General features: G+C 40.1%; 1 protein-coding gene across 3 annotated transcripts in view; it reads right to left on the bottom strand.

Annotated features, from left to right (window-relative positions):
- Positions 1-4,520: 4,520 nt before the first annotated feature.
- The window catches only part of LOC139453962 (cystine/glutamate transporter-like), a 31,966-nt gene continuing 25,113 nt past the window's right edge, over positions 4,521-11,373 (bottom strand). For all 3 annotated transcript variants that reach the window (XM_071235417.1, XM_071235418.1, XM_071235419.1), the window contains 8 exons: positions 11,138-11,237; positions 10,619-10,663; positions 9,448-9,571; positions 8,167-8,270; positions 6,998-7,094; positions 6,074-6,223; positions 5,342-5,519; positions 4,521-4,805 (listed from right to left, as the gene is read on the bottom strand). In XM_071235417.1, the coding sequence (XP_071091518.1) occupies positions 4,753-4,805; positions 5,342-5,519; positions 6,074-6,223; positions 6,998-7,094; positions 8,167-8,270; positions 9,448-9,571; positions 10,619-10,663; positions 11,138-11,237 (851 nt within the window). In that variant the 3' untranslated portion in view covers positions 4,521-4,752. The remainder of the gene's footprint in view (positions 4,806-5,341; positions 5,520-6,073; positions 6,224-6,997; positions 7,095-8,166; positions 8,271-9,447; positions 9,572-10,618; positions 10,664-11,137; positions 11,238-11,373) is intronic.

Below are 11,373 nucleotides of genomic sequence, written 5' to 3'. Positions count from 1 at the left end.
CCCGGGTACCCACCACCCTATTACCCGACCCTACCCGGTGTCAAATGTCAATAAAGCTTCTCTTGAGTTGAAAAGTAGAAGGAGGTAAAGTTCAGAAAGTGCTTGCTGCATGTACTGAGTGCAGGAACCATCACCAACAACAGGTCAGGCTGCCTGCACAACAAGGAGTATATATTTTACAATACTATAATAAGTTTGCATAACTTGCTAACACAAATAAGAAAAACACCCTGATCTAGTGTAAATATATAATCTAGTGTACAGAATATATCTTTCAGTATACATGTATAAGCATTCCAAGTTCTAGAGTGAATGAGTGAGTATGTTTTTACGCCGCTTTTGGCAATATTCCAGCAAAATGACGGCGGGGGCATCAGAAATGGGCTTTGCACAATGTACCAATGTCGGGAAAATCAAACTCAGATGTTTGGCGTGATGAGCGAATGCTTTAGCCACTAGGCTACCAGTTCTAGAACAGGAGGATTTTACAAGAACATATGTACAGGATGATAATGATAATGACAATAATGGACATACATTCACAAAAGTGCACTGAAACAAAATAACTCCCCAGGAAATCTGTTTTGTAAGACATTTAAGACTAATTATTCTCTGGATTTAACATTTTTAAATTCTGATAAACTGTTATTCAACACAAATTTATAAACTGTTATTCAACACAAGTTTTCTGTTGAGCCTTATATAGATGCAGTAACAGTAAGTAAACTCCGGTACGCTATTGCACAGCTTCACTGAAGCCCACATGAATTATGTATTGAAACAGGTGCATGAACACGTTCCTAGAGAAGAAACACTGTGCAAGGTCTGCAATCTGGGCTACGTTGAGACAAAGTACCATTTTCGCTAATCTCCAATCCAATAAAGATCTCTGCCAAATGTACTTCTTCCAGAAATTTCATGTCCACCCATCACTGGTAGAATTTAATATACTCATGTCTATTTCAAATGTCTCAAGACATTTTGCTACCTTTGTTTACCATGCAGTGAGTGGCAGAAACCTTATGTTATAATGATATGCACTCTACACAAAATGTATTACTTGACAGAGCTGTATATATATCATGAAATTCAAACTGACTCAAATTTGCAAGGATATGAACATTTTCAAATTCTTACAATAAATGGATGTCTGAAAAATATCATGTATTAATACACATTGTCAAATAGAATGTTCTTGACAAAATGAAAAACACAGCCTCTCCTGATACAAAGGCACAATATGAGGTATCAATGTTGAAAGTGGGAAGGCACCAAGTGTGAGTGAGTGTGGTTTTACGCCGCTTTTAGCAATATTCCAGCAATATCAGTGGGGAACACCACACACATTGTACCCATGTTGGGAATCGAACCCGGGTCTTCGGTGTGACGAGCAAATGCTTTAACCGCCTTGGTAAGGCACCAAGTAGCCAGGAACAGTGAGGCACCAGCTACTACGTATTGTCTGGATCACAGAACAGTCATTTTGTGCGTAAGGCTGTAGGTAATGACTGGCTGAAGTACATATCAATCAGTTTCATTCTGTGGGAGGGCCATAGTAAATGATGATCTGAAATATATGACATTGATCACAGTTTCATTCTGTGGGTGGGGCTCCAGTGTCGGAAATGAACTTGACATTACTGCAGTATAACATGTCCGTAAAGTATGCATTAAAACAATTCAATGCAGTCAATATATAAACAGCTGATTGGTACAAGTTTAAAAACTAAGAATTATTACTCTGAATGTTAAAAACTCACCCCGTTTCGGTATGTTTTAAGGACATAATCATATCATAGTACATACAAATTTTAGCTTCCTACAGTCAACGGTTTCTGAAATGTCAATACTGGGTTTCAAATTGGGAAGTTTAAGAGTTACTATTTCTTATAAATGCACACACGAAATATCTTTAAGTTACTTTTACACATACTGACCAGATAATTAATTACACATTGACATATGAAAAAACAGCTAACCAGAATGAAAGTTCCAATATGGCCGTCATGGTATACACGTTTTACATGTTTTGCAAGACTTATGCTGTGACCACACACATGAAGAGATCCATCACAGACATTCGGATTTCAAAGATGAAGTGACAAATGTAGACACAGCTGAACAGAGTGATGAACGACGGATGGTGACATGCTATGTGAACCTTCAGTAACAAATATAAACACAACAGAGTGATGAACGACGGATGGTGACATGCTATGTGAACCTCAAGTAACAAATATAGACACAACAGAGTGATGAACGACGGATGGCATAATGCTATGTGAACCTTCAGTTAAGGTACAATAATGAAAAGAAAAATATGCACATATATCTTGGTCATTGAAATACCAGCATCACCAATGATCTATTTGCTAGTGTTTCATAAACACATGCCCATGATATAGTTGGATTTCTTATGAATAATGAAAGGGCTTTGTCCAAAATTGGGAACTCCATTACTAGTAAAATAACAATCATAACTGATTTTAAAGCACCTCATACCCAACAAGTTCTTCTCAGTGGCATGTGACATACTGCCTTGAATCTTGCGTACTGTATTTAAACTTTGCACCACTTCATATTCTGGTTTAATTTGAAAACTACCCACTATGTCTAAATATCCAAGCTCGGCATCTTGCAGTTTCAACAAACACATTTCATGTATTTGATTTACCATAAAAAACAAATAACAATCATGAAACATAATCCGTAAAATGATTCATGAATAGATTTATTTTTAATTCATTACCCATAATCAGTGTCAGGACACTCATTCCATTATGAGACGGATGCCACACAGAATCTTCTGTGACATCAGGAACATTGCAGACGAAGTGGTCATCATTATTCGTGGCAACAAATGGATCTATGATACGTTGCAAAGGACATTTTGCAAACAATGAAACAGTAATTGTGCACTAGCCAATCAATTTGTAGAAAAATTATGATTTTTGTGAATTTTATACTCCATAATATCCCTGCGACTCACGTCACTGGTGTGCTCTTATGAATGTCCTGTCAATGATTACTCAACCATATTAGAAGTGATATATTAAACAGCACTGTATTAACAAATACAGTAAAAATGTGGCATACTGAAAAAAAGAAATGACACAACCAGAAATTTCTGGTGTATATCAACAAAAATAAAATAACAATATATAACATCACTGATTAAGTCACAATCAGCTACTATAAGAGAGACCAAAGGGACACAACTGGTTTGGAGACAGACACCTGTGTATCAACATGTAGCCTTGCACCAAGAATCGGTGTTTGGGACAGTTTGTCCATTATTACACTCTTATAAAAAATTAACAGACACAGCATCTCATTAATATACTCCACCAAAAAGATGGGCAACAATTTCATCAACATTGAAAACATTAAATCTTGTTAAGGTATGGGTACGATAAGAACACTTTTTGGGCCCGTCAGATCGGAATAATTTTAGAAATAAGAAACAGTAGAAAATATTCAGAAGTTATCCAATGTGTTCAAAGGGCAGTTCAGTCTTGGTGTTCAACATGCTCTGGATCTCAGGCTTTCAACGTAACCAAATGAAGCGGTGAGGTTAGATTTGTCAAAGATGCTGCTCATAGAGGTTTTCAGGAAATGTTTTTCTGACATTGAATACAAGAAAGTCTTTAATCCAAGAATATTTCCTGAGTAGATATAGCTATAGGTTAAAGCAATACAACATATTGCATACAGCTTATCGTGGGTCATGGACGTGTTCATAGCTAATTTTCTCTTGAAATATTGAAGGAAAATCCTATTTCTCTCATTTTAACACTACCTATGTCCTGAACAATGTCTAGGAAACAAAAATGGCTAGAAGTCAATCATAACAGCAAGCTTACAGTAATTTTATGATAATTTATTTGACATTTCCAGTGGGTCAAAGAGAGCTCTTATCATGCCTCTTCCCCTTTCTATGATTTTGAGCAAAAACAAACAAATCCTTCATGAGATGAAACACCCTGAGCCGCAGTCTCGGGTGAAATTGGTGCTGAGACTGTGCACGCTGTGATGGTTTGAGGGACATGGCCGAGGACCTGTCTGAGACTGTTGTAACCCTCACACATGTAACACTTCAGGACAAACATGTGGAGACAAGAGTTAGGTTCCAATACATGTATATACCAACATATCAGGCACTAACACTGGATGCTGATACTTAGGTATACTTTTTATGACTGTATCAGGCACTTATTCTGACTGTACTACTTATTCTGACTATACTACTTATTCTGATTGTGCTACTTATTCGTACTATAGTCCTTATTCTGACTATAGTCCTTATTCTGACTATAGTCCTTATTCTGACTGCACTGCTTATTCTGACTATCGTCCTTATTCTGACTATAGTCCTTATTCTTACTATAGTCCTTATTCTTACTATTGTCCTTATTCTGACGTTAGTCCTTATTCTGACTGTACTACTTATTCTGACTGTACTACTTATTCTGACTATAGTCCTTATTCTGACTATCGTCTATATTCTGACTGTACTACTTATTCTGACTGTACTACTTATTCTGACTATCGTCCTTATTCTGACTATCGTCTTTATTCTGACTGTACTACTTATTCTGACTTTAGTCCTTATTCTGACTGTAGTCCTTATTCTGACTAAACTCCAGTCTACTAAGTACATCCTAGAGGCCTATTGGTATGCAGATATAAACATGTATGTGTGCAGTTCAAATATTTTAAGTGTACATCTGTCCCCATAATATATCTTATACACTATGATGTCTTCACAACAAAAAATATCTTCTGGACGGCAATTGTGAACTTTTCTGAAATGAAAAAGAAGCCAAAAGTGTTAAGTGTTGTATTTTAGTCTCAACAAGGCAAATGTCAAATATAGGAAGTGGCGCCTCATTCAAAACTGGCAAGACATACAATTTCCTATTATCAGCAAATTGACTTGACACTGTTGAGAATTTGAAACTTATTGCTCAACCTATTACTACTAACTGCAGCCTTTTTGAATTCTTCATGCCTCTTAAGATACTACACAAGTGGACCCATGAACATCCGGGGTAGAATAGGTCTTCAGCAACCCATGCTTGCCGTAAAAGGCGACTATGCTTGTCGTAAGAGGCAACTAACGGGATCGGGTGGTCAGGCTCGCTGACTTGGTTGATGCATGTCATCAATCCCAATTGTGTGGATTGATGCTCATGATGTCAATCACTGGATTGTCTGGTCCAGACTCGATTATTTACAGACCGCTGTCATATAGCTGGAATATTGCTGAGTGCAGCGTTAAACAACAAACCAACCAACAAACCAACCAACCAACCAACTATACAAGTGAATCATAACCAACCTATAAATGTTGTTATGAATCTCGGCTTGTTTGTCCAGGTGACCAGGAAGAGGTACGCTGGCACGCCCAGGCACAGGATGAACAGAGCTGTTCCCATCTCGACTGGTCTCTGATACACAGCTAGTGCCAGGATGAAAGTGACCACAAACACTTGTAATACTGGCACAAACAACGGTACCTGAAATAAAGGGGAGATTACTCTCAGTGGAATTGGTTAGGTTGGCAGATAACTATCTCTACTAGGCATTGTCATATATTTGACATTTGTCATTTACTATGTCACAATATATTACACTGTGATGTATGAACAATAATCAAAATTGTTTAAGTCAAGAATCCAAAGTTGAAGCAAATACAATCATCTATTTCCCAACTGACAACTTATTATAAGATCAAAATTGTCATTTTTCAAAGAAATGAACACACCACTAGATTCCAATATGCATTAAGGGACTGATCATGTATTACAGAAGTCTGGGTTAGAGGTTTTTGATGCACCAATGTACTGAAAATAATGACCTTCTTATGTTTGTCATACTTTTGGTTGACCCTCCACATGTCCTTGTCCAATTTTTCATATCTTCCCCAACCCTGTGTCTATGTTTATATTTTTTTTATGACCCTTCCCTAGCGACTGTCACATGATTTGGGGACCCTCCACTGAGTCCCACCCCCTATAATGAATGACCGGTCCCTAAAGTATGATGTGCTTGATAAACAGGTGTAACTGACCCTGAATGGACGTGGTTCATCAGGCTTCACCCAGCGCAGGTACAGCAAGGCAATGACAACACTCATGCTCATTGTGTTGGAGAACAAGGTGATGTATCGCATCATTGTGGTGAACCCTCCAACAAACAGCATCACCAGAGACCACACTGCCTGTAACAGATGGATAGGAAACATAACAGAGACACCAAGCCTGTAACAGATGGATAGGACACATACCAGAGACACCAAGCCTGTAACAGATGGATAGGAAACATAACAGAGACACAATGCCTGTAACAGATGGATAGGAAACATAACAGAGACACCAAGCCTCTAACAGATGGATAGGACACATACCAGAGACACAATGTCTGTAACAGATGGATAGGAAACATAACAGAGACACAATGTCTGTAACAGATGGATAGGAAACATAACAGAGACACCAAGCCTGTAACAGATGGATAGGACACATACCAGAGACACAATGCCTGTAACAGATGGATAGGAAACATAACAGGGACACAATGCCTGTAACAGATGGATAGGAAACATAACAGAGACACAATGCCTGTAACATATGGATAGGAAACATAACAGAGACACAATGCCTGTAACAGATGGATAGGGAACATAACAGAGACACAATGCCTGTAACATATGGATAGGAAACATAACAGAGACACCAAGCCTGTAACAGATGGATAGGACACATACTAGAGACACAACCCCTGTAATACAGATAATTGGACCTTCAACATCATCCACTTATATGTCAGAAAGCATAACAAGGATGCAATATTTATACAGGAAATATCAATGATGCCACAGAAGCTGCTGTGGTTGCTGACTTTTGACACTGCTGAATTCATGTACAGGTGATACACAGGTCAACACCTGATTGACAGACAAAACTCTACGAGCTCACTCATAGCTTGTACATACCAGCATTACTATAGAGGGTCCAGGAGTCAGGTACTTCTGGTGGATCATCCCAAACAGAACTGAGGCATGCCCCACCCTGGAGCCAGCAAACAGCAGTCTGGAAGAACAACACATACTTACTATCACATTGACAATATAGTGCTCCTGTTTCTGGGATGACTCCTACCTAGTGCTTGTGTTACTGGGATGACTTCTACCTTGTGCTTCTGTTACTGGGACAAGATGATGCCTACCTTGTGCTTCTGTTACTGAGACAAGATAAATAATACCTTGTGCTTCTGTTACTGGGACAAGACGATGCCTACCTTGTGCTTCTGTTACTGTGACAAGATGATGCCTACCTTGTGCTTCTGTTACTGGGACAAGATGATGCCTACCTTGTGCTTCTGTTACTGGGACAAGATGATGTCTACCTGGTGCTTCTGTTACTGGGACAAGATGATGTCTACCTGGTGCTTCTGTTACTGGGACAAGATGATGCCTACCTTGTGCTTCTGTTACTGGGACAAGATGATGCCTACCTGGTGCTTCTGGTACAGGGACAAGATGATGCCTACCTGGTGCTTCTGTTACTGGGACAAGATGATGTCTACCTTGTGCTTCTGTTACTGGGACAAGATGATGTCTACCTGGTGCTTCTGTTACTGGGACAAGATGATGCCTACCTTGTGCTGCTGTTACTGAGACAAGATGACTCCTACCTAGTGCTTCTGTTACTGAGACAAGATGACTCCTACCCCGTGCTTCTGTTACTGGGACAAGATGATGTCTACCTGGTGCTTCTGTTACTGGGACAAGATGATGCCTACCTGGTGCTTCTGGTACAGGGACAAGATGATGCCTACCTTGTGCTTCTGGTACAGGGACAAGATGATGTCTACCTGGTGCTTCTGTTACTGGGACAAGATAATGCCTACCTGGTGCTTCTGTTACTGGGACAAGATGACTCCTACCCCGTGCTGCTGTTACTGAGACAAGATGACTCCTACCTAGTGCTTCTGTTACTGAGACAAGATGACTCCTACCCCGTGCTGCTGTTACTGAGACAAGATGATGCTTACCCCGTGCTGCTGTTACTGAGACAAGATGATGCCTACCTAGTGCTTCTGTTACTGGGACAAGATGATGCCTACCTTGGTGCTTGTATTCTCACCATTCCTGACACTCACCTGGAATGTCCAAGAATCCCTGCATTCAAAGCACCGACTGTGATGGTTCCAACTAGGAATGATATCACAGGCACCAATGGAGGATACAGCCTTTCAACAAACAACTGGAATCAAGATCAAACATATGTAACATCACTGGCCAACCATGGTGGTCTTGGGCACATTATATGTCAGTGAAGATTTACAAGACCTGAATTGAACGATGCCTCGTTTCTTGAGAGTGCTAATGCCTCCTTTTGGAACATAAAATGATCTATTCCTAGCTCTACGTATTATCTATCTTTTACAATAAAGATTGTCAATTACAAGATCAATTCAATCATGACAGATAATTTGCAATTATTCGTAAATGGTAAGCAATTCTAGAATGTCTTCAGATTCACTGAACCCCATACTATCAGTAAATGATTGAAATAGCCATTTGACAGTTATCTCATAGCAATAAAACTTTGGACAGATCTCAGCCAGTCATACCTCAAATCAGCCAGTCATACCTCAAATCAGCCAGTCATACCTCAAATCAGCCAGTCATACCTCAAATCACCTATCATGCCTGTCAACCATTGGCCAAAATTGTAAATCATATTACTGGTGTTATACTCAGTGTCTTGAGAGATTGTTGAGACTAGTATTTGTGTCTTGGAATAATCAGACCTGTGGGATACTCACAGATTTATCAAGGATTTCCTCTTACTATCTGGCGCAGACAAATTTGACAAAAATTGTTATATTTGATTTTTTTACAATCCATAATTTCTTAAATTCAGAGGTATTAGCACGGCCATCTATCAAAAGCACAAAACTAAGTTCTGAGGCCTTTTTCTCCTCAAAGATCCTGGGATGAGTGAAACAAGTGACTGTTACAAACAAAAACAAGTCATCAATATCACCCGCCCTTTTAAACATGTCACAACTTCACAAAAAAGTGTATTGTCATGTATCTCATTATACCAAAAATAGTTAATCCTAAAGTTTGTGACATTATAATTGATAAGACTACACCAAATGATTTCCTCTTTTCTTAAAAAACTTTCTATACACTCCAGTGATTTGAATTTTAACAGAGTATGAAACAACATGAAATGAATTGGGAATTCTGTGTTTCCAATTCAGCATTTTTCAACATTAACTGTCGGCGTGTTGTAGAATATCAGCCTCTGAGACTGCCAAGATAAACCCATGATAGGAAGGACACACTAGTCCTCCAGATTGATATTGTTTGCTATGACACACACTGGATACTATGAATGGGGTAGCGATCATTACGTGTCTCCTACATACCAGCCCAACTGCTCTGGAGGCAGCCATTTCTTCTGGAGATATCAGTGTGAAGTAAGCAGCGTTCACCAGCACTGTTTTCAGGATCACAATGAAGAACGCTGTGAACACCGACATAGGGAGAACTCTGAAACATGAGGAGAGTCATGAATATCATGTCAATGTCTTCCCACTGGTGAGGGGGCATGGGCCAGAAGACTCAAGCGCCGCACTTCGCTGTGCAGAGTACTGTCCCTTGGGCATGCCAGAAACCTATTAACGTGGGTTCAAAATCCAGGTTTGCCCTGATTTTTTCCAGGTGGTAAACATCTGAGACCTGCATCACTTCCTGGCGTTCCTCCCACATTAAGATAACATGTGAAGACACAACTGGAATACTTTTGAAAGCAGTGTTAAAACCTCGCTAACTCACCCAATAACTGATCCCCTCATTCACTCATTCAACCCCTCACTCACTCAACCCCTCACTCACTCAACCCCTCACTCACTCACCCCATCACTCATGCAACCCCTCACTCACTCAACCACTCACTCAACCACTCACTCACTCAACCCCTCACTCACTCACCCCATCACTCACTCACGCAACCCCTCACTCACTCAACCAATCACTCACTCAACCCCTCACTCACTCAACCACTCACTCACCCCATCACTCACTCAAACACTCACTCACTCACCCAATCACTAACTCTATTACCACTCACTCTCTCACCCCATCACTCCCTCAACCACTAACTCACTCAACCACTCACTCACCCCATCACTCACCACCTTACTCAACCCCTCACTCACTCACTCACTCCTACAGGGTGACTACAGCACAGTTTCCAGACTCACTTGCAGAAGGTGACCTCCCTCCAACTGACAGGGTGAGCAGGGTGTACACTGTTGGGGATCAGATGGTCCGATGGTCGTCTTTCACCACATGCACTCACAAGCATGAACAAATTGTGGACAAATGAGGAGCATTTACACACTTTACACTGTAAATAAATGTGAGACCATTTTCATATGACTGTGGTGTTATTGTTGTTGAAAACATATCACCAAATGATTATATCAAATGTAATTCTCTATGTTTCTATGTTAATTATCACTCATGAACAAGAGGTGTGGATCCCTGCACTCACTCAACCCCCCCGCCCCGCCCCCCCTCCCCTTATTGCCCTACCTTCCTGGGTTTTTCACCTCTTCAGACAAGGACAGCAGCACCTGCCTGGAACACAGACCACACACTTCACTCAGATTCCCTACGGTATCAAGATATCTTATTTCACATCACTTCCACATAAATATATTTAAATAATGAAAACCACTTCATGCATACCATTTAGAAATACCTACATGGAAAGGCATTTGTAAAAAAAGGGGAAATATACTTAATGAATCACTTTCAATGTGACCTTCACCTTATATGTAGGTCATTCATGACCTTTTCAGTCTAAAATTAATGCATTTTGATATAGACAGTAAACAAATTTAGACATAAAGATGATCTGAGCATTTCAATAGACCGATCAATTCCTTGAAATAAATAGCTCAGAGCTAGAAAGAAGTCTGGGATATCACTCAGATGCTATGGTTTCAGAAACAAAGTACCAAGGCAGTCAGGTTCTGTTAAGAAGCTCAAAACATGCCCGTTTAGATAAAGCTGCTTAGCAGCAATGTCCCCGTACTGAAGTCTACCTACCAGCCACCGTAGCCAAACAAGGCGAAGAAGATTGCCAGGGACAAGTCTCCGGTATCTGTGGTAGTATCTGCAAAGGGACTCTCAAAGTGTTCCGTGTTTCCTGCAATCACACATTGCTCTACTCCATCATCTCACTGTATTGTTTGGGGCAATGGTAGTGGTCAAAGTGTTCGCTCGTCATGACAAACACCCGGGTTCAATTCCCGACATGGGTACAATGTGTGAGGCCCATTTCT

This window comes from Haliotis cracherodii, unplaced genomic scaffold (assembly GCF_022045235.1).
Source record: "Haliotis cracherodii isolate W230 unplaced genomic scaffold, xgHalCrac1.p SCAF_10, whole genome shotgun sequence".
Lineage (NCBI taxonomy): Eukaryota > Metazoa > Mollusca > Gastropoda > Lepetellida > Haliotidae > Haliotis > Haliotis cracherodii.
Note: the sequence above shows the minus strand (reverse complement) of the source record. Positions and strands in the feature narration are given on the sequence as shown.